General features: G+C 49.8%; 2 protein-coding genes across 2 annotated transcripts; both read right to left on the reverse strand.

Moving 5' to 3' along the window:
• Positions 1-299: 299 nt before the first annotated feature.
• Positions 300-3355, reverse strand: LOC116937220 (beta-1,4-galactosyltransferase galt-1-like). The gene is given in 3 exon segments (XM_076059726.1): positions 300-1050; positions 1052-1951; positions 2794-3355. Coding segments are annotated over 2 exon segments (885 nt in total). The 5' UTR covers positions 1571-1951; positions 2794-3355; the 3' UTR covers positions 300-684.
• Positions 3356-11201: 7846 nt separating this feature from the next.
• LOC142909406 (protein LSM14 homolog B-like) lies at positions 11202-27543 on the reverse strand. Its single transcript, XM_076059725.1, has 8 exons — positions 26840-27543; positions 22892-23049; positions 21122-21329; positions 18100-18252; positions 17231-17383; positions 15677-15779; positions 14235-14478; positions 11202-11842 (listed from the first exon to the last, which is right to left on the reverse strand). Exons 1-7 carry the CDS (start codon positions 26958-26960, stop codon positions 14271-14273), a joined length of 1104 nt encoding a protein of 367 aa, XP_075915840.1. The 5' UTR covers positions 26961-27543; the 3' UTR covers positions 11202-11842; positions 14235-14270.
• Positions 27544-27863: the final 320 nt, after the last annotated feature.

The raw sequence follows: 27863 nt of genomic DNA on the forward strand, positions 1-27863 counted from the left end.
TGAGCTGTATGTATCAACAGCTGGTGTTGTTACATATTCAAATACACAACTATATACATTTGGATGTATAAATATATTCCTACTGAATCTATTATAATGTTTAATGTGAGTCTTTACTAGCTCATTTGGCCCAAAACACACCTGTCATTCAAATTATCACTCAAATTAAAAGTTTAATATCGTATGTACATTTTTTTTTATCACCACAGGATTTACTTTTTAAAATCCTGACACTCTGGGATTTGACTCTTCTCCGTGGATATGAGTCATGAAAACAATAAGCTCATTAGAGACTGGTAGAACATGCACACTGAACATTTATTTAAATAAATTTGTGCCACATTTTAAATGTTTTAACCTGAAAACATTTCGAGTGGTACTCCCAAAAGCAATAGAAATAATTAGGATTGGTTTAAAATAAACCAATGTTAACTTCCCTAGCTTCCATAAGACATACCAATACAAACCCTATTGTGCCCTGGTGGATTAAAATGCAGAAAAAAATTAAGATAACAAATTTTAACTGTAAACGCAATCATAAGATTAGCAAATAAATATGTCCCATACATTGACCACATTCGCAAACGGAAAACTCACAAACACCGGTGTTTAACTTAAATTGCAAGACCGCAAAAAACGCAAGACGACAATCAACGCCGCCGCCGCCACCGCCGCCCGTTGTGCCTACTCATTCCAGAAGACCCTGTTGAGGACCTTGTTGACATTTCTGATCAGAGTGGCATTGTATCTCCACAGCGTGAGGTCCACGACCAGCGAGTCGAGCGGCAGGTCGGGCTGCTTGGGCGATCGGTAGTGGTGCATGATCGCGATGTCTCCGGGCACCGTCTGCGAGATGCCCAGCGCGTTGAGCGTACTGTGCACCGACGTCTGCAGCACCGCGCGTGGGTTCAGGATCATCTTGGTCGGGTTGAAGACCTCCGGCTGGTTTGGCTCCCGTCTAATGTGGCGCATGATGTTGACGCCCGGGATGGCGTTCCACGCCTGGAACTTCGACCCAAACTCTTCCGATACCGTGTAGGGAAACACGTGGGTTTTTGAATGTGTAAATGTCGGCGCCGTACTTGTCGTTCAAGTACCGCATGAGGTCCTTCCAGTTTGTGTGCTTCAAAGGGATGATCACTTCGTCGATGTCCGTGAGGACCAGGTAGCGCGTGCTGTACATGTGCCGAGACACGCAGTCGTTCAGCGCCGCTATCTGGCCATAGTAGTGCAGCTCGCCTGGGTGCTCGGGGTAGTGCCACCCTCTGGACACCCGCACGTAGTCCGTGATGGGCCACTGAACGACCTCGACGAGGCCGGTCTTGATGTAGTAGAGGAGCACTTTGTTCAGCTCAGAGCTGCAGCTTGTGTTGTATACCGTCACGCGGCCCGCACCCAAGATGCGGTACATTTCGATCGCCTGCACGAACTGCAGGACGTTGCCGTAGTTCCCGAAGAGCGTGGAGATGCAGACGCTGAATTCCTGTGTGAAGGTGGGGGGCATGTAGAGCCGATTTCGCACGGGCATGAAGACCCACTCGGCCTCCTCCTCGTCCGGTATTGTGCGCATGCGCTGGACGGACACGTGTCCCAGCTCGCAGTCCAGCGGCTCCGTGCACAGGAAGTCGGCCGTGCCGTACGGGAAGTCAAAGTGATCCGAGTGGACGTAGGCGCTGGCGGTGACCGTCAGGATCTCCGAGTGCCCTCGGCAGCAGAAGTGGCAGGAGAGCACGTCCGGCTCATACCGGTTGGCGATGCCGATGATGCGTGTGCTCTGACCGGCCTCGCGCTAGTCGTGGTACGCCGACACCAAGAATATCTTGGTGTCGCGCACGCGCATCATCGACGTGTTCTGCAGCGCTCCCCGTTGCCCGCACAGCGTCACGCGGTCGATCTTATCAGAAGCAGACCCCGGCTTTGGCCTGAAGACGGACGAGTTAACCTGGATAACCTGGATATAAGCATGCGTTAAATGTATTACTAAACAATACGCTCCCAGCAGCACTGAGCCTGCAGCTGTCAGAACGGTGAAATAGTTTTTTTTATTTCTCTCAATTTCAACAGATGATCTAAATAGTCGTGGCCAATAATAATTCGTTTTACACAAACATCAACATATTTCTTTGGTGTTATTTTAGTCTTAATACTGGCCAATACTAATTATAAAATCTATTGAAATTGAGAGAAATACAAAATATTGTCAACCAATTACACAGCCACCACCACAACCAGAGCCACCACCACCACAGCCACCACCACAGCCACCACCACCACAGCCACCACAACCACCACTACCACAGCCACCACCACAGCCACCACAGCCACCACCACAACCACCACCACAGCCACCACCACAGCCACCACCACAGCTACCACCACCACAACCAGAGCCACAACCACCACCACAGCCACCACAACCACCACCACCGCAGCCACCACCACAGCCACCACAACCACCACCACAGCCACCACAACCAGAGCCACAACCACCACCACCACAGCCACCACCACCACCACAACCACCACCATAGCCTCCACAACCACCACCACTACAACCACCACCACAACCACAGCCACCACCACAGCCACCACAACCACCACCATAGCCACCACAACCACTACAACCACCACAACCACCACCATAGCCACCACAACCACCACCACTACAAGCACCACCACAACCACCACTACCACAACCACCACCACAACCACCACCACCACAACCACTACAACCACCACCACAACCACCACCATAGCCACCACTAACACGACCCCAGGCCGCCACCACTGCACCTGCCAGTCGAGGGCGCTGTGCTCCTGCTGCTGCTGTTCCTCTCCGTAGAAGCGCCGCTTCGCGTCGCCCTTCGGCTCGCACGCGAAGCTCAATGCAACCCGCGGGCACCGGCGGCAGCAGCAGCACAGAGGGCAGCAGCAGTAGCAGAGGGCAGCAGTAGCAGAGGGCAGCAGTAGCAACAGAGGGCAGCAGTACAGAGGGCAGCAGCAGCAGAGGGCAGCAACAGTAGCAGCAGCAACAGAGGGCAGCAGCAGTAGCAGCAGACGGTAGCAGCAGCAGTAGCAGCAGCAGAGGGCAGCAGCAGTAGCAGCAGCAGAGGGCAGCAGCAGTAGCAGCAGAGGGCAGCAGCAGCAGCAGCAGAGGGCAGCAGCAGCAGAGGGCAGCAGCAGCAGAGGGCAGCAGCAGTAGCAGAGGGCAGCAGCAGTAGCAGCGGGCAGCAGCAGTAGAGGGCAGCAGCAGTAGCAGAGGGCAGCAGCAGCAGAGGGAAGGGCCGCACCTGATTCAAGAGCTGAATGGCTCACAGGGTTATACCAAATACATGGAACTGAATTGAGGCCGCGTTGCCGCCAGCACCACGTGCTTCCTGCTGACCTCCGACCCCGCCGCGCGCTTCCTGCCGACCTCTGACCCCGCGCTTGAACCACGACCCCGCTGATCTATGGCTGATTGTGTTACGTTATGTAAAACATAAATATACCATATACACTTCGTATTCACAATGTACAGCTAAAGTTGACAGTGTAAATGTATTACAATATTCTTGGTTCTTTGCGGTAAAGTCACAAAGATAGAAAATAAAAATAATAAAATAACATTTCAAATAAAAATAATAAATTGAACATTAAAAATAATAAAATCATAAAAGCGATGGTTTCTGCCTGTAAATTTTGCGTGCAAACAGTTGCTGAGTAGAGGCCCAACGCGCGAGGCGGCCAGGCACAAACAGCACTCTGATGGGAGCTGTGGTTGATGGGAGTGGAACGCGGTTCTTGATCTGAGCCAGAGTCATGATTTGTTGTACGTGCACGTGTGACATTCAAGGCAGGGGTAAGCCTGTGGTCACAATCCTGCCTTGTGCTCAAAATGTCAATGAGCCAGCAACAAACAGTGCACTAGAAGATGCAAAAAAGAAGCGTCAACACACTTCCTGCAATAAGCAAGGTAATAAGAACTTAAGAAAAGTGACGAGGGGTATTTTATGTTTATATTTGGTGTTTGCAGTTTCTCCCCGTGGTCCGGTTTTCCCTCCGCATTTTTGAAACATGCATTTGGAATATTTGGCTGCTATAAATGTCCACCACACACAACATAAGCACACTTCGCTGAGCTATAATGTGTGGCCAGGTTGCTCGCTTCTGACAAAAATATCTGCCTGTGTGTAGCTCAGTGGGGCCTTTCCTGGTGAAATGAAAAATAGTTCAGAGTTTCGTTTTTAGTTTATTTCAAAGTCGAGCAGTGGGAGGAAAGAAGGAGAGAAAGAGAGGACTGCAAAAATTGGCTGACTGTGATGACTTGTGGGGCTCAACATAAAAAATCGTGTTCTTGGTGACAGAACGCCTCGAGGGCGTGTGACAAATTTTCTCGGAATGCACCAGGTCATCAAAACACTCAGAAGCTAAGCAGGTTTGAGCCCGGCTAGTGCATGGATGAGTAACCACCGTGTACAAGAGGGCTGGGGCAACGCGGTGTGGTAGGAGAAGGCAGTACAGGAAAGTTCATTGTTGTAGAGTTCTTCTACGCTCCCACTTCATACGCACCTCCATTCTCACCAACCTGCACTGACCGGCGCGATGAAATGTGTTCAAATAACGCACACGGACCGCTCGGCATGGGGAGGCATTCATCCCGCAGTTGATCGACGTAAAAGAACAGCGGATTAACATGATGGGGGCAGAGAGAGAGAGAGAAGTTGGTGTTGGAAAAGATGTTTCAGAGTAAAGCCAGAAGTGAGCACCACAGTGTGTTGAGGAGCACACTACCTGCCACTGCTGACGTAAACATTCCATTTCTAACCACAGCGGGACCGCCAAGTCCATTGGAGAGATTGCTGAGATTTGCTTTCATAGACGTTCTTCAGCTCTTCAAACGTGACTAAAACAACGGTCTCTTAGAGATGATGCACTGATTCATGTTGAATTATTAACCTCACGATGCATCATCGTGTGTGCGTGCACATGTAAGAATAATATTTGTTTTGGTGAAATCGTATACGTATGTTGCATGTCATGGGATCGTGTAACCCTCGCAGCAGCCACTAGTGGCCGATACATTCACCGCAATTTTATATATAAAAGAAGAATGGATTATTTAATCAATTCGCGACCCTGAATTGTGACAATTCATTGAAATTGCCTGGTGAGTTGGGATGGGGGCAGAGGGTTGGGGGTTACACCACGGAATAAATGTTTGCTTTCTAACCTTAGGCCTTCACCCAGCAGTGGATCGATCATAGCTGCTGATGACGGTGTAGTAAATGTGGCTTTGGGAAGTACGACAAGGACTCAACAGTACCGTGGAACTTGTGCTGTGTAAGACATTACATTCATAATCATTGTAAACATCCTGCATGTGTGTTCCGTGTATACATGGTACTGTGTTTGCGCGCACACATCGTGTACGTGGCGACATGGATACTGTGGAATATTGAGGAGAGTTGTAAATAAAGCGTGTTCGAAGAAAGACAAAAGTTGTCCGAGTGAAATCGAACACTACATATCTACCCGATCCAAATTCACATTGGTCCGGTGGATCTTTGCACCGCTTACCATATATACGCGTAAATATATACAAAACATTTACCAAAAAATATTGAAGGTACAATTCACGCACGCGTAAATATGCACATGGAAATAAAATGGTCCGCACCTAGAGAATGAAATGTTTCATGCCAAAATAATCCCGCGGACCCACCCGAAGTGAGACCTGGGCTGGAGGGCCCACCGTGGGCTCCCTGGATGCGCTGAATGGAGCTCTCCTGCGCATCTCACTGCAATTGGATAAATTCTCGCTCCAAAGGTTTCATTGCCTTGCGACGGACGCCTTTTAAGGGACGTACAAAAGGCGTGCCCGTTGTGTAGATCAGGAAGCCGATTCACTGGAGGAGCGGCGCTTGACGTCACCTTGCGGGTGCCCCTTTCTCTGACGCGGGGCCACGCGCCACGCATTGCCGTGACGTCGATAACAAACGGCGTGAAATAATGGAAAACAACAGCAAAGGTGGCAAACAAAATAAACGTTCTGATATTATTTTAACGTGACCATCACTAAAGGATTCGTGTACGACGGTGTTTCACCTTATTAGTTGGCTGTGTCGGGTGGTAGCGGCTTTAACGACACATTTAGATATTTACGCGATCTAACCCACACACCTCTGTTATGGATGAACTGCTTCGTTTTGCAAGTCGTCAGACTGGACGAAACGTTTGCGTTTCGTCCAGTCTGACGACTTGCAAAACGAAGCAGTTCATCCATAACAGAGGTGTGTGGGTTAGATCGCGTAAATATCTAAATGTGTCTGACAGGGTGACTGTAGCTGTGACACACAGCTACAGTCACCCTGTGTGACACACAGCTACAGTCACGCTGTGTCACACAGCTACAGTCACCCTGTGTGACACACAGCTACAGTCACGTGACACACAGCTACAGTCACCCTGTGTGTCACACAGCTACAGTCACCCTGTGTGACACACAGCTACAGTCACCTTGTGTGTGACACACAGTTACAGTCACCCTGTGTGTCACACTGCTACAGTCACCCTGTGTGAATTGTCTTGCAATTAACGTCAAGCTGCAAACGTTTCGTCCACTCTGACGACTTGCAAAACGATGCAGTTCATCCATAACAGAGGTGTGTGGGTTAGATCGCGTAAATATCTAAATGTCGTTAAACCCGCCACCACCCGACACAGCCAACAAGTAAGGTAAAACACCGTCGTACACGAATCCTTTAGTGATGGTCACATTAAAATAATATCAGAACGTTCATTTTGTTTGCCACCTTTGCTGTTGTTTTCCATTATTTCACGCCGTTTGTTATCGACGTCATGGCAACACGTGGCGCGTGGCCCCGCGTCAGAGAAAGGGGCACCCGCAAGGTGACGTCAAGCGCCGCTCCTCCAGTGAATTGGCTTCCTGATCTACACAACGGGCACGCCTTTCGTACGTCCCTTAAAAGGCGTCCGTCACAAGGCAATGATACCTTTGGAGCAAGAATTCATCAAAATGAAGTGAGACGCGCAGGAGAGCTCCATTCAGCGCATCCAGGGAGCCCACGGTGGGCCCTCCAGCCCAGGTCTCACTTCGGGTGGGTCCGCAGGATTATTTTGGCAATAAACATTTTTTTCTCTAGGTGCGGACCATTTTATTTACATGTGTATATTTACGCATGTAGGGTGCGAAAGAAGATTCAATGTAACATGGGGGACTCACAGACGACCCGTAGACTCATAGATTCACCCATAAACTCACAACAGACACCCACACACAACAGACACCCACACACAACAGACACCCACACACAACAGACACCCATGGGTGAGTCTATGAGTCTACGGGTCGTCTGTTAGTCCCCCATGTTACGTCGAAACTTCTTTCGCACCCTAAAGCCGAGTGTGCGGTGCAACATCGGGGAGGTGATGGGGATTCGCCTCCCCGTGGAGAGGCAACAGGCAGAGTCCACGCCTCGTTGCCATGTCGTCATCTCCTGGCGAGCCAGGGGGGGCTGCGTGGCTTGTCGATTGACGGCCACGGTGAAGGGAGTTGGCACAGCATCATTTGTGGGGGTGGACGCCCACCTCCCCACTCCCCGTGAGCAGGCAGGGCGTGACGTCCACCCCCTCAACTCCCCCCTCCTCCTCCTCGTTGGCCACCTCTCGCCGGGCCCCCGCCGATCGAGTGATCGCACCCCCCGCCCCCGCACCAGCTCCGAGGGACATCTCTACACGGCCGGCTCACCGCCGCCGGCGTTCTCCCGCGCACGCCGAGCGCTAAACAAAGAAATCGGCTGCTGCTGTGTCAGTAACACGCGCGCACCTCCTAGGATTAAGGCCTAATCTGCGTGCCCGCAATCCTAACTGAAAATAACTGGCGGCTGTATGAATATGTAGTGGAGTAGGAAGGTGTGTAGTGCAAACAGCGTGATTACATAACACAGACAGTACGTGTTATGTTGGATCAGCCTGTCGTGAAGGCAAATACAGTGCAGGTTATGTTAGGGCAATTAAGCTGGGAGAGCCAAGGACGGCTGTGATTGGCTGGAGCTGTTGTTAAGGCTAGAGTGGCGCCTAAAGGTCTGGGTGAGAAACAGGTGCGAACGACGCGGAGCGTCGTTGGGGCACGGACTAATTAATTGGGGAGTAATGAGAGCGGGGATAAATTGGGGAGTCGGGAATTGGAGCGAGGTTGTTGAAGTTGGAGAGCTTGGAGTCAGCAGCAGGGAATTGAAGGGTGGAGAACTTGGCGACAGAGTTGGAGGGACAGAGTTGGAGAGACAGAGTTGGAGCCGGAGCTTGGAAACAGCATAGCGATAGCGGAGCTGAAGAAGAGGAGCAGCCAGCAGTGGCGACAGCGTAGCGATAGCCAAGCTGAAGAGAAGTAGCCAGCAGTGGAGAGAGCGTAGCGTTAGCAGAGCTGAACAGAGACTAAGCAGTTAGCAGTGGAGAGAGCATCGTGATGGTGATAGCGGTGAATAGAGACGAAGCAGTTAGCAGTGGAGAGAGCATCGTGACGGTGATAGCGGAGAGCGGAGACGAAGAAGTTAGCGGTGGAGTAAGCGCAGTAATCGTGGGGAGTGGAGAGACAAAGGTGGCGAGCGAGTCGAGTGAAGCACGGCGAGCGAGCCGTGGCGACATGGATACTGTGAAATATTGAGGACATGTGGAGAGTTGTAAATTAAGCGGTGTTCGAAGAAAGACAAAAGTTGTCCGAGTGAAATCGAACACTACAAATATGCACCCCCCCCCCCCCCCACCGTGGATAAGCCTTAATCCGCTGTGCACAGGTGCTAATGCAAGCGGGAAAGGAATGGCTGGGACCAGGCTATGGGGCACGCCTCACCGTTAACGCGAGCACGGCCGCTCCGTGTGCTGCAGTACACGGAGTGCCTCACGCGCACCGCGCTCAAATCACTCGCACGGCGCTGCAGACGCGCGTCTCACACACCACGCCGAAACCCTCGCGTAAACCGTAGCGGGTCGTAGAGATGGCGATCTACGCACACGGCGGTGGAGTGGATTTAGCGCACCCCGAACCCCACCTTAATCACTCACGCTGCGCTGCAGACGCGCGTCTTCTACACACACACACACACACCGCGCGATACCCCGTGTAACCAGTGGCGGTCGTATAGACGGTAATAGATGTGTAGTGATGGTAGCATCACTACTGCGTACACACGCACACGTGTGACGTCACTATGCGGGGGAGCGTCACTACCACGCCGGTCTACACACACACATGACGTCATCCCGGCTGGAGGCGGGAATGACGTCAGGGCCGGTTCTGGACTCGGGAGGCCACGAGGGTGGTGTGAGGTCGTGGCCCTCTCTGTGACCAAGGCTGGACACGTGACTGGACCCCAGTGGGGGCCGGGGGCCTAGGGGGCACCTCGGGGGGCATGTGGACAGCAGGGGGGGGGGGGGGGCTTCGAGAGGGTTCTTCGAAGGGAGGCATGGCCAAGACGGAGCCCGGGCACGCCGAGGCCCATATAAGCAGCCTCCTCACGAGATTCGAGGCTGCCCGTATCAAGAATGAAGATGCATCGTGAAGACGCCAAGAGATCCATGTGTAGGTCCCAGCCGGAGGACTCTAGGATAGCGGTAGACGTGTAAGTCCCGCCAAGACAGGAGGCTGTACCTCCCTAGGGTATCTGAGAAGTGTGTGTTAGCTAGAGTAAGTCGGTGGTCACCACCCTATGCGTAATGTAAGAGTTAACTGTTGTGTTCATTAATAAAAAGTGTTGCCTCCCAAGAAGTTGTGTGTGCACCTAATTCGAATTCACTACAGATGCGCACCTCACACACCAACCCCGTGCCAACACTCTGCAGCCCTGCGCTCGCTCTCTCACGCACCCCGCCCCCCGCACGCAGTCGCTCCACTCAAAAATCACAGACACCATGCCGAAGTTCGCCCACACGCGCACACAGAAATCGCACCACACCGTTCTTCTGAACTGAAGTTTATTAATGACGCGTCTAAAGAAAACCCTGTGCGGCCCAGTAGTAAATATTCCACGAGCAGCACGTAGCCTATCCCTATTCAATCCCTGGGTGTACCCCCCACACTCTACTTCTCAACTCGCAGACACACTCACGGTGTCGCACGGAAGCTGCGGGAGTCGGAGGGACGATGATCCAAGAGGTCTCCGCCTGGGGTCGAGTCGTAGCGGTGCTCGCCAGCGTCCCTTGGACGCCGCGAGTGGCCGGGAGTCAGACTGGGGTGGCTGGACGGCTGGAGGAGAACCACCTGAACGTTTTTTCACCTCCCTCCCTTTGACGCCCTGGGAATCCGAAGATCCAGGGTCACGTGGTGTTATCCTGCGCAGACCAATCGAGCGCCTACCTATCGATTTTAAACCGATGTCCCCGCCCTTACCTGGAGCGTGACTTTCCATTGCGCCTTGACCCATTGTCTACGCACCCCTCCTCACAACCCCCTCCTCCCCACCCGGTCCTCCCCACCCGGTCCTCCCCACCCGGTCCTCCCAACCCCGCGCCAGCAGAGTGTTCTGCCCTCGAGGCCCCATCTCCCGTGTTGCGTGCGCTTCATTGCGGCCAGCCTGTAAAACTCTATGCACCTCTGCGACTTTTTAAAGCTGATTTTAGGGGGGGCCGCCGTGTAATCCGGCCTGGGGGGGGGGGGGAGGGGGGTCGGCCAATCTCCTGGCAACGGGAAACTGGGGGACATCCCTGCTAGGGGCCCTTCGGATGAAAGCCCGTGGGCCAGGCACCCCCCTTCGAGACCCTACGTGGGTGCGTGTGTGTGTGTGTTAAGTGGGAGTGTGCGTACGTTCGTGTGGAGGGGTGCGAGGGGATGGTGGCGCCGGCGGAGTTGCTCCGTTGCTGTGGCACCACAGTATCTATGGAATCGATAGTCATATCTATTGACTATAGTATTATCAGCTAACTATAGCAGTGTCCGCTTACTCTATAACAGTATTTAATTACTCTAAAGTAGCATCTACTCTGCAGCAGTATCTACCAACTCAACACTAGTATATACCGACTCTATTGCAGTTAACTTCTTACTCAGAGTACCGTGGTGAGGCCTAATCTCGTGCAGAGCCCCCGGCCTCGCCTAGATTGCCCAGCCGGCCGAGGTGGCATCTTGGCAGGCTGGGGCTGGGCTGCCACACCACGCTGCTTAACATACCAAGCACAGATTCATTTTTCAAAATCGGTCCTCAAGCTGGAACAGATGTCTCAATTTATTGAAATGCACTTTACTTTTTTTCAAATACAGCAAACCTCCCCCCCATCCCCGATCCTGTTAAAGCCATGCTTTGTACTACATTACAGCCAAAGTTTACAGGAATCTAAAGCAATGCAGTAAAAATTCAACGAAGCAATGTTGTAAAGCTACAGTTGGCCAACTTAATTATTTGCCGGCCATTTCACCACAGCGAATGCACCGATATAAATTCCACAACATTTAATGCTGCCTTGTGAAATACAAACACAACTCAATTAAATTGTCATGTCCATGGTTATTACAGCTTAAGACTGGTCGCACAAAATAACCAATTTTAGGAGACAATTAAAGCTTTAAAGTTAAGTCCGACTTTACAGAAATGTTTTACCTCACCCATTAGACTAAGGTTAAAAACTATACTTACAATTATAAATGTGTAAAGTGTTCAACAAAACGAGGTGTGTATCTTATTTACACACCATAGACATTAAAAGAATCGCATATCAATTAACAAAACCCACATACAGTCCTCGGACTACCCCTCTACGTAACGTTTCTTCAGACCAAACAAATGTGTTTTTAAATCAAGCAAACCCCCAATATATGTGCACTCTGGGAGGAAGTGTGGTTCTCTGCAACCTGCAACAACAAAAGCAAGCATTGTCGACATCAAGAAGGAAAACCAACAGATTGTCGTCGACCCCACAAAGGGCTCCATTCTCATTTGGAGAATTTGGTTTGCGTGGTCCCGATTTAGGCCAAGATTCGGTGACAAGGTGTCTCTCCAAGCTATCCAATGCCCTTCGTCAATCTCTAAAATTGGGCACGAGAGCGTTGCCAACCAACTCCATTTGAAAGAAACTACTCTACATTTGTATTTTACCAGGTACGACCCACGGAGCTATAGAGCGCTCTTTCAGGAGAGACATGGCCACTGTTCTGCCCCACGGCAGATATGGAGCTGTGTTTACAGAAGAACTTCCTGATATGATGGTGCCGAGTTTGGTCACGTGACCAGGAAGTGACGCGTTAAGGGTCTCGAAGCGACGAGGCAAGGCAGGGGTGTCAGTCCTTACAAAGAGTACAACATGGAGGCACAATTACCATCTCAGTGAAGACGGGTGCATCTGCTCCTTGTGGGACTTTAATAATCATTGTCTGCAAGTTCGTTTATCGCCATATATATAAAAGGCAAAGTTGTAATGTGTGCCTGTTCAAAATGTTTAGCGTACTTCCCGACTTGCAACCAACTGGAAATTGGCCATGTGGGTACTTACCAGACTGTATACCACGCAAAAATGATAAAAATACACTTTTTTTTTTAGGGGGGGGGGAGCTCAATAATGGATATATTTTTTGCACGGCAAGTGAGCTGTGGCGTCAAATCTGTCACGTGACCCTCGCATGTGGAAGCGTAACGCATTGTATTGTAGCAGTTAGCATTGTCTGTGTGTGTGTGTATCTGTGTGTGTCTGTGTGTGTGTCTGTGTCTGTGTGTGTGTCTGTGTCTGTGTGTGTCTGTGTGTGTGTGGAAGCATAACGCATTGTAGTGTAGTGGTTAACGCTACGCTGCGCTATGAACCCGGCGACCCGAGTTCGATTCCCGCTCGCGGCCACCAAACGAGTAACTGCTTGGGTGTCAACATCGCCACTGGGGAGATAAAGGTGGCAGGGCGTGCTGCTGGCCACCAAACCCCTTCGTGTTCTTATAATACTGGGACTCCTGTTATGTTAGGATTGCCGTTATAATGCTGTAAATGCCTTTATAATGCTGTTAAATTGTTACGATAAATATGGAGGCCTAGTTAACAACGAAGCCTGCCACTTGCATTATTGTGAATAGTTATTTGTAATTAGATAAGTCGAGCCAGACTTGTGCCCATGTAACTTTAATGTATTCTTGAGAGCAAGGATGAAACCATTTATTTCAATGGTATCAGGTACTGGGACCGTGATCTGATCCCATCCCATCCGTGAAGGTAGGATGTCATTCCTGACTTACAGTACCCCGGGGTTTACAAATTGAGTTGTACCTGCGGTGATTGCTATATCGGGGAGACAAAGCGACATGTCTCTGGCCGAATTCGCGAGCACAAATCAGATTTGAAACACATCAAAACGAATTATTCTGCCGTGGCTGATCACTGTTACAGCGCTGTGGGTGATCACGATATAATTTTCTCCGATACCAAGGTTCTTTGCAAACCCACGGGTTTTATCAGAGATGTGTTCACGAGGCAATTCAGATCTACAAACAGACACAATTTCAACCGAGAAGATGGTTTCAAATTAAGCAACCATTGGAAAGATGTTCTAAATCGAACTAAACATTAAACTAATTTTCAATGGTACAGTATATTTTTCAAGTAGTGGTACCCCAAACTTTCGCAGCTCTTAAAAATTCCCTTTTCACACCATCAATAGGTCCACCCGCACGTACACCACCTCTATGCTCAGTCGGCCAATCAAATGCTAATTTTTATGCTAATTCCTTTGTCAAGGCACCTTGTTTCCTCGCACACAGCTTAAAGGTCCGCGGTCTGAGCGTGGCTGTGTTTCACTCCAGCACTGTCCTCGAGACAGCCTGATCCCTTCACCCGATGAAGGCCGCTTGTGTTGTGGCCGAAACGTCGTGATTTTTGTTGTTTTATTTTTTACCTACGTGACTTTACCGAATAGAACCAAAGAGTATGGATCCTTGCAGTCACGAAAGCTTTAAATCTAGAAGTGTACCCATGGCTACAACCACGAGAAGGCGAGTAGAGTCAAGGACGTAATGAATGGGAAGAGGAATAGAAAGGGGTAGAGGAGACAAATGGAAAAATGGGATCAGAGACAATGCTATAAAAGGGTCTCTCTATCATCCTCCACGGAGCAGGGTATTTTCACAGGGGGGGTTTTTGGGGGCAGAGGGTAAGGGACTCAGCAGGGATGGCCACACAAGTCACGTGACTTCCTCAGGGAGGCACGAGCAGATTCTCGATATTGTTTTGCAGCTTAACGGGAGTGCAGGAGCGGGAGCTGCCCTTACCTGCACGTGCTCCTCCTCCTCATCATCATCATCTGTCTAGTCCTGCACCTTGGCCGGCAGAGGAGACCGCACCCCTGCTTTGGGCATGCCCGGCCGCCTGTCCCCGCCCCACAGGGTCCAGCGGTTGAACCGGGACGCGTGGCCCCAGCTGTGCCAGAAGCGGCGAGCGCGCGCAGCCGGGAGGTTCACCCCGAACGTCTGCATGTTCAAGCGCTGCTCCTCCGCCAACGTCATGCGGCAGTTCCTTACAAGATGGAAGGGAGGGGGGGGCGGGGGTTGTGAGCACAGCTGGTGCATCTTGCCAGTCATCTCAGTCTATCCATGGCCACCTGGGGTCTGTCCCATGACCTCCTGTCAGCGAGCCTTCGACATTCCACGTGTACCTTCACCGAGCAGTGAATGGCGCGTGTTGGTATTGGAGGTGGAGGGAGGAGATAAAGACGCAGCGCTACAACTTCTTGCCCGTGCCACTACTACTGGCAGAAGGGCCACAGTAAGTCACTCATTTTCATTTTGGCAAATATCGCAGTTTTTACACCGGCACACGAAAAATGCCTGCCACTTGTAAAACACGTCACGGGATTCTTTGAATGTTCCCTGCCAAGCAGCAGGCGTACATCCCTACGGTTAATGCGCCCGCAGTATTATAAATCAGAGCAGCCACTAGATTTGCACCGCGAATAGTTTTGTTGTTACGCGACAACGACTCTTTCTGACGCTCCGAGCAGTGGCTCACCCCACACCATGTTGAAGAGTGGCCTGTGGATGACGACAGATCACGGTACTACAGAATTGCTCGAGTGAACGCTAAACCCTACATTAGAGGTTCCCTGCACGGTTCCACACCATCCTGCGTTTTAGAGAAATGTTCGCCTCGTGCCCAGTCAAATAATTACACGGTTCTTCCTCTTATTTTCGAGCTTTGATTTTTTCCCGAATCAAGCGCAACTCCGCAATTCACGCGGCGTGCATTTTCTGCGCAGAGTAATTAAAGTTAACGTCACACATTTGCAACGCCCCAAAGTTTCCAGATATTCAGGAGGCGTAGTCAACCGCATACGAGTGAGAAGGCAGCCAGCAACGGCACTAACAATTGCCCGAGATCTGTCATCCTATATTAGGATGGTTAGGCCAACTCCATTTGTGAGTTTTTATTACACGAGGGACGAAACCAAAGAAAACCCACACGTGCAAAGGTGGGAGAGTGAAGGGGGGGGGAACAGCAACCCCATCTCCGTACAGATGGAGATGAATCAACTTGCTGTACTGCTACCTCCTGGCAAGTCGGTGCACATGGCAGAAGATTGTGAACCACCAACCCGTTGCCTCCTCCAGGCGCTGTATATAAAGGTGTGCCGCCACCACTGCCCGTCCGAGACCATCAACCCCGCGATGAGCAAGGAGACCCAATTAAAAATCACAAGTGGCAGAAATGCCATTACCTGCTGCCATCTTTGGAAATGTTGTCAAAGAAGCATCTTGTTTTGTCGTAGAAGCATTTGTCAGGAAACACGGCAGAGCTCCTGCTGGGACCCCTCTGCATGTCTGCAGCACAAAGGGAGACGTCAATGTCAGAAACTAATTAAGGGATGGCCTGGACAATTAAAGACAAAGATCCCCACCCCGTTTCGCTTCAGACTATCGGGGCAAGTGCTCTTAGTGAGTGGCACCCCGAGGCCGGCACGGCACACGAAGGCATGGGTGGGCCTAGCACCATGCCCGGCCACCTTCGTCTCCCTCATGGCGATGGCTGAGGTGAGCCACTAGAGGGGGGCGACGGTACAGATTTGTTGAACCAAACTTTTCAACAGAAGACGCCGTGGCAGCAGTGGCAACAGGCCACCGTGATGGACGCTCGTGGAGATTGCTCCTCGTGAACAAAAATTGTCAAAAGTGCATCATGGTCCTAAAGGGACCAACATTTAGTACAGGGGATTCTCCAAAATTTTTTACCATTTGTTAAAATACAACCATTCACCAATGCGAGTCAGGGCTAAACCAATACGACCATAAACTTTGCATTATATTTCAGGCCCATCAAGCTATATGGCTCTTTTTCAGAAGAGACCTGGCCACAAATGATAGCTCAACGAAGTGGCTTATTACATGAAAATTTATAGCAGGTAAACTCCAATAAGTGCACGTTGATTCTAAAATGTGGAGGGAAAAACCGGATGACTCAGAGAAAACAGGTTTTTTTGGGTTAGATCGTGATCCAACCCAAAAAAAAAATCTATCATGGATGATATTGGTCGCAAAAGCCTACAAGTTAAACCGACCCAGAGAAAAATCCACACTACCACGGGGAGAGAGACGCATGCAAACTCCAAATATACAATGGTCAGGGTTTTGGTGAAACCCACGAGGCAAGGTAGCCCCCCCCCACAGCCGCCTAATAATTTGTTGGCACAAGAGAGGCGGTGTAAGACAAATCCACTGTTGCACTGCACATCCATGCTTTACATTGTCCAAGCTCCACTCTTTCTGCAACCCACACCTGACCAGAGTGATGCGAGGCCCTCACCCACAAGTGCAGTGACAGCCAAGCTTACTAAAGGCTGTCACATGCGGAGAGTTTCTCAAGTTATCATTCCTCACGATTACTCTAACTCGTATGAAAAAAAGGGCCTAATATAAATGTCCACATAAGCTACTTCATTGAGCTATCATTTGTGCCCAGGTCGCTTCTGAAAAAGCGAATATCTCAGTGATCTTTACCTGGTAAGACAAGATTAGTTGATTTTTATTTTTTCAAGCGATTTGTTCACTTGACCTATAGACTGTGCACTCCCATCGTGTTTTTGTATTGTATGTTGTTACATTCTGACCCGCCCCCACTGAACATCTGTGGACAAAAAAACCTTTGTAGTGCATCGAAATCCCCCAGTGGACAAATAAATATTCTGATTCTAAAAGGAGACATCCCACAGGAGTGGTGGTGGTGGTGTGAAACCGGGTCCCTCAAAGTGCTCCTTTAAAAAAAAAAGGTCCACCACCTTCTCTTTGCTTGGCCTTGTTGTTCTGGAACTCCTTGTCCAGCTCCTCGCGGTCCAGCTGCGCGTTGCTGCTCTCAAAGTCAAACTCCGCCTGAAACTCATCGCCCAGGTTCAGGGCCTGTGCCTTCTGGGGGCGCCCATGGCGGCTCGAGCCTGCGGGGAGAGAAAAATAAACGGCAGCTCGGTTTGTGATCCACCAACGCCGCGGTGGTGGCGGTGGTGAGATGTTAACTACCTAGCCTGGTACGCAAGAGCTCGTGGGTTCTATCCCGACCCCCTGCTGTATACTTGGAAGTTTGCATGTTCTCCCCAAATGTGAAACATTTCCTGCAAACTTTCTCCATTGGAATAATGCATCAATGAGTACACCCTGCTGCAAAGAAAAAAAAACTTTTGCTGTACCCTCATGGACAAATGTGAGTCTCTTACTTTCGACCCAGGTTTCCTGGGTAAATATTCACGACCATAAAAAAATAGCGCACCGGCTGCCCGGTATTCAGGTCGGCACCAGCGGCCAAGAATCTGTTATTCTCTCCGCCCTCTGCACATGTTCAAAAGGCCATTGCCAAAGTCCAGGCTAATGCACCGCGTCGCCTTTGAGGCAACGTCAGTGATAAAAGCGGCAAGGGGTTTTTGCCTTCCCACCGCGATTTACAAAGCCCCACGACGAATGCGTCCACAGAAGCTGTGCACGGCGAGCCTTCAATACGCAAACGCATTAATTAGTCTCCGTCGGTACGAGACGCCGACTGTAAATTGGGACACGTTGCTTCAAAACGAACTTACAAATTTGATGAAAAGATGAATGACGGCATGGGGGGGTGGCGGGTGGAGAGGGCGAACACCACCCACACCACCCGTAGCCGTACCTGCAATCTGCTTCACGGGGGCCCTCCGCCACCGCCGCCGCCGCCGGGGCACCGTCTGCACCCCCCGCTCCACCGTGCCGCTCTTCCTCGCCGGCTGCTGCGGCGTGGCGTTGACACGCGCAGCGGCCGCGCCGGCCGTGGGCGCTGCCGCACCTGTGGGCGATGGGCACAGCCGGCGCGCACCCACCGGTCGTCTCGGTTCGTCAGCCCGTCGGGGGGGGGGACACGTGGGACCCTCTCGGTGCCTCCCGGCAACGACCGGCGACACTTCATCTGGCACGGGCGCCGTGGTGACGTCACCGTCACTTAGTGGCGAAAGGCGGCTGTTGGTATTATGGGGCGGGGGGGGGCGTTCTACAACAGCTGTGTGGGCAAGACACAAGTGCCATAGCCCTCCATCACCCATCGTGGTGTCAGTGTCATCATCATAATTACCACCACCACCCCTCCCCCCCTATCGTTCCTCACGACTGCAGGTCACACGTTTGTGTTGTCACCAGGCAGAGGGGCTCACCGCACACAAATCCCAGCGTATCCGAGCGTGCCATTTTTACGTCGCTTCGAGCGAGGCCGTCAAAACCGCACAGATCACTCAGCGGCCAAGCGCAGCGTTTGCCGACCACCCCGTTTGCGTCTCCAACATTTTAGAAAAGGAAACTCCGCTTTCATTTGCTCTTGATGCAACCAATTGCCACAGCCACGTAGGTAAAAAATAAAATAACAAAAATCACGACGTTTCGGCCACAACACAAGCGGCCTTCCTCAGGTGAAGGGACGAGACTGTCTGGAAGACAGCGCTGTCCTCCAGACAGTCTCGTCCCTTCACCTGAGGAAGGCCGCTTGCGTTGTGGCCGAAACGTCGTGATTTTTGTTATTTTATTTTTTACCTACGTGACTTTACCCAATAGAACCAAAGAGTATGGATCCTAGCAGTCACGAAAGCTTTAAATCTAGAATTGCCATAGCACCACCATTCATATATTTTGTCAAAAATGATGATTTCGCACGGGTTTAAAATATAAAAATATTAGCACACGTTTGTCGTTAGGGGCGTTTGCGCGCAACTTTTATGGGTCGGGCAGCATTACATTGGGGGGGTGTTAACATTAATAAACGAGACGGTGGAACGAGGGTCACCGGGGCTCTTGTCCACAAGCCACGGCAGACTTCACGACTCGTCCTCTTGCCTGCAGAGGGAGGCCTCGGCTGCACCAACACGGGCGGCACGAGGATTCACGACGCTTCCGTTAAAGTCGGTGGCTGTTGTAACCTTTGCCGCAGCCTTGCAACCCCTTTGGTTCCCAATCGTTCACAAACAACGTGCAACGTCAACAGACGTAAGGGGTTTGATGAAACAAAGCGGTTGCACTCGGCCCGCGCGCCCGCGCCCAATCTGTATTTCGATGATATACCTTCGAAAGAAATCCCCAGAAAGGGGATCTTGCAACCCCCAAGGGGTGCGTGCACCCCTGGGTTAAGAACCACTGGGCGAGACGATCGTGGGGTAACACAGTAATATCAATTTACAACTCACACCCCTTTCACGTCGTCGCTTTATTATGAACACCGCTAACACAATTTACGTCGGTGACAGCATCGATCCTTTCTCGTATCCCCATCGCCTCTTGCTTCACCTACCCTGTAAACTACCCTGTGGTGTCGCGCGCATGACGACATGTACTGTGCTTTCGATAACAAAATACATTATTGATGTACGGTATTTTGGGAAAAAATTGCTTAAATTTACGTCGCACATTTCAGGAACGCATCACCAATGTAAATTGGGGTACTGCTCTACAATGCCCAATGTTCTGCTACACCATCTGCCACCCAACAAATCAAATTTGTCACCTGGAGCACCACACCAATTTATGTGGTTTCGGCAAACCAGAATGTTGAAAAAAACCCAAAAAAACAATCATATTTCCGTACGACGTCTCATTGGACATTACAAAATCGGGCATCAGGTGTTTGGTAAAAGATGCAGGTGGAGATCCGATCAGAAATCCTCTCTTCTCTCAATACCCAGCCAGTGAACAGGGTGGCCACAACCTCAGCACCACGATAGCACCTCGTTGAGATCAATATAGCAAGTTGCCTCTGGCAACCTCGTTTCTCACAAAACCACAGATTTTAAAAAAGAAAGTCTTCGTTCATCATCGCCATGGAGAAATGCATCGTGCAGGACCTTGAAGCCGCAATTAAATTTTGTTGGTGCAAATCTTAATTGGGTTAAGTTGTGGAAGAGGGGTAATTTTAAAACGTTTTTATTTTTTATCAGGCAAGACACCGAGCTATATTTGCACTTTTTCAGAAGCCACTTTACCACAAATGATCGTTGAATAAAGCGGCTTTCTTGATAAACGCCGTTATTGCAAACAACAAAACCCATTTAGCACCACATTTGTATTATCTCGTGGTAGAAGAGTGGCTCTCGCACAACTACGAACCCAACGACGCAAAAAATAACTCGATTCTCAGCCACATCACGAGCGAATTATATCCAAATCGGTGGCTGGCTCCCCACCTTCCCATTCACCACAACCGCACAAGTGAAGCGTGGCAGGTGAAATAACCACCCCACCCCGCATGACAAGACAGCGCGGCCTTCGCCGAGCAGTTCATTGACAGGGCACCAAATAATAACGCTTTAAATGACGGGTTATTTTGAAAAGGCGACAATTTAAAATACAATCACTGGGTATCACCATCAAGTGCAAAGTAAAAACAAAAATGCTCGTCCGCATGCACTACGCATTATCATCATCATCGAGCTGTTATACACAGAGCCTTTTATTTTCCTGCATGCGCTTACGGAAATAATTCCATGAAGATAGCTGCAACTCAACTGCGTTCAATTAAGATCGCATTGAAATCACGCAGTTGCCTCTAAACGAGCAAAAGGCGAAAACGACCCGAGGCAAGGCCACTGGGCAACGGAAACCACGTGGCATTAAGAGGGCAAAGGTGCAGCCCTGCAGTGCCGATGTTTACCGCACACCGCACCCCCCCCCTCCCGTACCCGCAGCTCCTCCGTACGCAGGCTGCACGAAGGGACGGTGCCCGACCGCTGTGGCCCAGGCGTCGTGCCGCGCGTGGCCCGGGTGGCCGCCCGTGGCACCGCGGGGGGGTCCGGTCGGCGTGCCCGGCGCGGAGTGGCAGCTCGCCGCCGCTCCGATACCGCACGTGTGGCAGCGAGCGGCGGCCCCCCCCGGGGTGCCCGGCGAGGACTGGACGGGGGGTGAGGGTGGGTTAGGCAGCGATTAGAACAAATGACGACGGACGACGTACGCATGTCAAACTTCTTATGCACCTTCTTGGTTCTTTCGGTAAAGTCACCACCACGTAGAAGGGAAACAATAAAATAATAAAAATATAAAACTTTAAAATTCTCACGACGTTTCGACTGCAACACAAGCAATCATCATCAGGTGTAAAAACCACAGCAAGACATTTTTTTTTTTTAAAGTGGCGGGTTTTTTTTTTACGTTAGCACCACGGAGAGCGATTTGGCAGTTATTCAGATGGACGAGTCCATCTATGTTCGGAAAAGAGGAGGGGGGAGACGAAAATGATGGATGCGGTCTGAAAGCCACCGTAAGCGTGAACAATCAATTAAGACCCAGAATGGTTTATCAAATCCTTCCAATGATTGCTAAGCCAGAATTCCTTCCTCTCGGTTTAAATTGTCTCTGTGTTTGTATATGTGGATAGCCTCATGAACGAATCTCTCATGGTAGCCAGATGGCTTACAGAGAACCTCTGTAAGCCATCAGGCTACCATGAGAGATTCTCCCGTTTCAGTCTTAGGAGGAGGGATAATTGCGATGTCATCACCCGAGAGCCAATCAGGTGCCAAGGGTTGCGCAATTCAGCCACTGGCACGCTGGCACCCGGGCTCGGATCTTGGTAGCCTCTTCCATCTCCTCCTCCTCAACCTGTAAAAACCCTCCACAGCTACCACTGTTAGCTAACTATTGTAACTCTCAAATGCAACTTTCATCAAGCCCCCCGAGTGTGAAGTGCAGTCTCCAACCTCGTATTCTCCACCATCTCTGGCTTCCTCGATTCCAGTGCCGTGAAGGGAAAATTTGCCCGAAATGCGGCCGATCAGCGTTGACTTTTTTTTCCACATTTTGTCAACATGTTGCCAAAGATGTCCCTTAAAGGCTTAACGGACGTTCGGGGCAAGTGCAGTGCGAGCAACTACGAGGCCGGCAAAGCACACGGAGGAGGTGGGGAAGCCAGACCCACGCCCGACCGCCTTCTCCCCAGTGGCGATGTTTATACATCGCACCAGGTGCTCATTGGATAGACCTCAGGAAAAGCCCGGGACCGTTTCAGATGATCGTCACCTGGCGTTGGCCGTAAGTGGGAATCAAACCCCGGTGGGTCGTAGGCGGGTTTGTGGTGCAGCGCATCAACCACTGTGCCACCGCTCCCCTAAACCATGGCACTGCTGCAGTGGCAAGATGTTAACTACCTCGCCTGGAGTACAATAGGTCGTGGGGTTTGATCCAGACCCCCGACGCCTGCATATTTTTGGAGTTTTCAACGTCCTCCCCCGTGGTCACGTGGATTTCTCTGGGTCATCCAGTTTCTACCTCCACGTTTTAGAACCGACGTGCATTTGGAGTATTTGGCTGCTGGAAATGTCCACGCGATAAGCCGCTTCGTTGAGCAAATCATTTGTGGCCGGGTCGCTTCTGAAAAGAGAGTTAAGTAGCTCGGTGGGCCTCACATGGTACAATAAATAAATAGTTTAATGGTAAAGAGCGGCGGCACCTCTCACCTGCACCATGGCCACGTCGTGGTGCAGAGCGGACAGCATGTACTCGCACGGGGTCAAGTCCTTGATCTCGCTGATGCGAAAGACAATGTGTTCGAAGACCTCCTCGCGAGGGGCAATGGGACGGTCGGCGGGGCGCCCCTCCGTCCCGCGCAAGCACACTGCGCGCACACAAAGACGCCCGCCGCCGGTACAGACCTCCACGTACCCGTTTGGTCAAGCGTTGTTACGGTCGAGAGCACCTATGCAGGTCGGAGCAGGTGCGTGGTTGTGGGTTTTGGGCGCCACTGTGGTGAGAAGTTAACTACCTCGCCTGGTATATATCGAAGGTCATGCGTTTCATCCCAACCCTGACAACACCTGCTGTATATTTGGAGTCAGCGAGGTTTTCTCTTCCCATGGGTCGAGCGGATCCCCCCCCCCCTCCAGGTCCTTCGATAAGCCACTTCGTTGCGTTACCTACCATTTGTGGGCAGGTCGCTTCTGAAAGAGCGATATAGTAAGTGGGCCTTACCCGCAACTTAAACAATTCTTTAAAATAGTTTCTAGCTGGTTCAGCTACCTTCATCCTCCCCAGTGCTGATTTAATCATCTTTTTTACTTACACACCACACCAGGTAACTTCACTTGAAGGCAGTCTACCTACGCGAAAACCAGAATGTGTTGGGATACAAGGCCACCACCGACGACGTTGTCTGTAGCCAGGAATCAAATCTAGCTCGCGGGGTTCTGAGCTGCACACATTTCTCAACTCTGCAAGCCATGCAAGCCAAAAATTGAGATTCATTTATTTCCTGTAACAAGCTATATTAAATATTCTTGTTTCTTTCGGTAAAGTCACGTAAAAGGGAAATAATAAAAATAAAACATAATAAAATAAAAATGAAATTTATTTTATTTTTATTTAAATAAAATTAAAATGAAATTTATTTTATATGTATTTTATTTTATTATGTCTTAGCTGTATTAAAACCAATAGCCCATCATCCATAAGCCATATGCCTGCAGGTATTGAATGTTTATGGGTATCAACATCACAAATCCCTATCATCACTGTCGCAAAGAAGAAGTTCTCCATTGTGCCAATTTAATCCCGACAGGTGCCGTTGGCCCAAATCTGTGAATCCGTTTAGAGTATTTGGCGGCTAAACGTTCCCACGCGCTAAGCCACTTCGTTGCGTTACCTACCATTTGTGGGCAGGTCGCTTCTGAAAGAGCGATATAGTAAGTGGGCCTTACCCGCAACCTAAACAATTCTTTAAAATAGTTTCTAGCTGGTTCAGCTACCTTCATTCTCCCCAGTGCTGATTTAATCATCTTTTTCACTTACACACCGCACCAGGTAACTTCACTTGAAGGCAGTCTACTACGCGAAGCCCAGAATGTGTTGGGATACAAAGCCACCACCGACGACGTTGTCTGTAGCCAGGAATCAAATCTAGCTCGCGGGGTTTCGAGCTGCACACATTTCTCAACTCTGCAAGCCAAAAATTGAGATTCATTTATTTCCTGCAACAAGCTGTATTAAATATTCTGGTTTCTTTCGGTAAAGTCACATAGAAGGGAAATAATAAAATAATAAAAATAAAACATAAACTCAAAATGAAATTTATTTTATTTTTATTTAAATAAAATATAAATGAAATTTATTTTATATGTATTTTATTTTATTACGTCTTAGCTGTATTAAAACCAATAGCCTGTCATCCATTAGCCATATGCCTGCAGGTATTGAATGTTTATGGGTATCAACATCACAAATCGCTATCATCACCGTCGCAAAGAAGAAGTTCTCCATTGTGCCAATTTAATCCCGACAGGTGCCGTTGGCCCAAATCTGTGAATGAAGGCAAAAATGAATCTGGAACATTTCCAAATTAACTGTTTTGGGGCCGTCCAGAAATGACGTCACGCACCTGGGGGGGGGGTCAGACATTTGTGACGATGTGTGACGACTGGGGGGGGGGGGAGTTTGATAAATGTGACGTCACATCAAAATGCGCAACTTTAAATATAGACAACACGTTCCACTTAATTAGACTTTTTAATGTTTTCTCCTACAAGATCAGAGTGCAGCGGCACATTAAATACGCACTACAATGACAACAATAGTTTAAAGCGATTTGAAGCGTGTTTTTTTTTTGCGGGGGGTGAGGGGGGAGGGGGCAGAGCTTTGTGACGTCATATTTGAGGGCGGGGGGGGTCAAAAAAATCGTTCAGAATCACGTGACGTCATTTATGGACGGCCCCTTATGTGGCACCGCCGGGCTCTTTGGCCGGGTCACGCGCCGTCTATGACCAGCCGCGTCTCATTGCCCTGTGACTACCGACCCGGCTTCAACACTTGATTTTTGCACACAGCGTTTTAATAAGTTTTTTTTGTGTGGAATATTTGCTGGTTTATTCCAGAATGTTTCTGTTACGCGTTGTCGCTTTAAGATGTTCTGTGTTCAAATGTTGTTTGTTGCGGTTGCACCCGACTTAAGAGCCGCATGGCTCACAGGGGTATACCTAATAAATGAAACTTGAAACTTGAACACGCGCACGCACCGAAACCACGAACTTTTTCAGGTCAACGGGGTTAATCGCGCGTTCGTGTTGGCATAGCTGTCAACCCCTTATCAGTGCCCCTAGATTGTTACAGATCGATTCAAACCCTTATTGGTCACCCCCTGCCCTTATAAACATCAACGTTTAGCCAACGAGGTCCCGTTGCCAAGGGAGAAACGCAAACAGATGGACGAAACAATGTGTGCCCGTATTGAAACGGCTGTGCACCCAATAACCTTCGTTGAAAAATACTTGAAACCACTGCGACCCAGAACCAGCAAGAACAACAACCTCAGAACATTCGTGATTAAGCGGGTGACGAGTTGAAGAACTTTGCCCCAGTACAGCTAGAGGCGCCGGCCATAAATGACGTCGCGCGATTTTGGACGATTTTTGCCACCCCCCCCCAAAAAAAAAATATAAAACATGCTTCAAATCTCTTTAAACTATTATCATTGTAGCGCGTATTTAATGTGGCGCTGCACTCTGATGTTGTAGGTGAAAACATTTATTAAAAAGTCTATTTAATTAAGTAGAACGTTTTGATTTAAAGCTTTCGTGACTGCAGGGATCCATCTTATTGGTTCTTTCGGTAAAGTCATGTAGAATGGAAATAAAATAAAACATAATAAAATAACATTTTATTAAAAAATCAAATAAAGTAAATAATAAAACATAATAAAATTTTATTGAAAATTAAATGTTATTGCTTTATTTTTATTATTTTATTTCCATTCTACGTGACTTTACCGAAATAACCAAGAAGATAAGTAGAACGTGTTGTCTATATTTAAAGTTGCGAATTTTGATGTGACGTCACATTTCTCAACTCCCCACCGCCCCTCGTCACACATCGTCACAAATGTCTGACCCCCACGTGACGCATCAATGGCTGTTATTTTAAACATTTCTGGGCAATTCCCACTGAGATTAAGGACTCTCTTACAAATCCAGGTTAATTGAAAACGCAAAAGTACATACAGCAATCCAATACAATCATGATTTTATTTATTTCTTTTCATTTATTTTATTGATTTTTTTCATCTACGTGACTTTACCGAAAAAAACCAAAGACTATCTTATTTGTCGTTTGAGCATCTTAACACCTCCTGTTTGATTGCTCTGAAAAGGGTCAAACCCCTCTTTAATACCCCCCCCACACATTGACCCCACGACACCCACACCAATCTGTCCAGAAGGCGACAACGTCGCCGACACGTTCACCTCCTCCTGGCAAACTTTCCCCAGTCCCAAGGCCTCCTCCTCCTCCTGCTGCTGCTGCTGCCCGAGCGAGTCGCCTGTTAGGACGACTCAAGCGGCTTCATTAAACCCCTAACCCGCAGCTTCGCGGTGTCCACAGTCATCCCGTGAACCACCCACCCCCACCCCCCAGTGCGTAACCTTTCGCCAAGACGACGGTGGAGTCGTCCGTGTTGATGTCACAGAGGATGCCCTCGTAGCGGATGCCCGCCATGGAGAGCAAGCTCATCCTGACGCCCATGCAGGCCGCCCAAGTGGCCATGGTCGCCGGCTCTGGCTACGGGCGACGAGAGGGGCTGGTGGGGCCGCCTTGGTGGGGCCGGGCAGGAGGAGGGGGGGGAGGGGGGAACTTGGCCCGGATCGTGAGACGACGACGATGATGATGGTGGTGGTGTTGGTGGTGTTGATGGTGGTGGTGTTGATGATGGTGGTGGTGTTGGTGGTGTTGTTGATGATGGTGTTGATGATGGTGGTGTTGATGATGATGATGATGGTGGTGTTGATGATGGTGATGATGGTGATGTTGATGATGGTGGTGTTGATGATGATGGTGATGATGATGGTGGTGTTGATGATGGTGGTGTTTATGATGATGATGGTGTTGTTGATGGTGATGTTGATGGTGTTGATGATGATGGTGGTGTTGTTGATGGTGTTAATGATGGTGGTGTTTATGATGATGATGGTGTTGATGATGATGGTGGTGTTGATGATGGTGTTGATGATGATGGTGTTGATGATGATGGTGTTGATGATGATGGTGGTGATGATGATGATGGCAACAACCCACCGCGTGGCCCCCACGTGTTCACGGACACGCCACTGGCACTGCAATGCACTCTGGGTAGCGCCAAGTGGGCGGGATTGTGGGGGGAGGGGGATTTGTTTCTCTTCCGCTCAACGTCGTGGGTTTTTTGCTTTGTGTTTCATTTTAGTCATTTTTTATTTAATTTTTATTTTCTATCTACGTGACTTTACCGAAAGAACCAGGAATGTGAACTGCATGAAATATAAAGTGGGTCACGTGCATGCCTCTCGACCAATAGAAATACGCGGCGTTTTTTTAAACCGAGGGGCAATTCCCCACCCCACCCACCCTGCCCCCCGTCCACCCCGCCCCTTACACCCCCACCCCGCCCCCTTACACCCCGCCCCCTTGCACCGC

Source organism: Petromyzon marinus, unplaced genomic scaffold (genome assembly GCF_048934315.1).
Source record: "Petromyzon marinus isolate PM22_M1 ecotype Great Lakes invasive population unplaced genomic scaffold, UKy_Petmar_22M1.pri1.0 PM_G_Scaffold_119, whole genome shotgun sequence".
Classification (NCBI taxonomy): domain Eukaryota; kingdom Metazoa; phylum Chordata; class Hyperoartia; order Petromyzontiformes; family Petromyzontidae; genus Petromyzon; species Petromyzon marinus.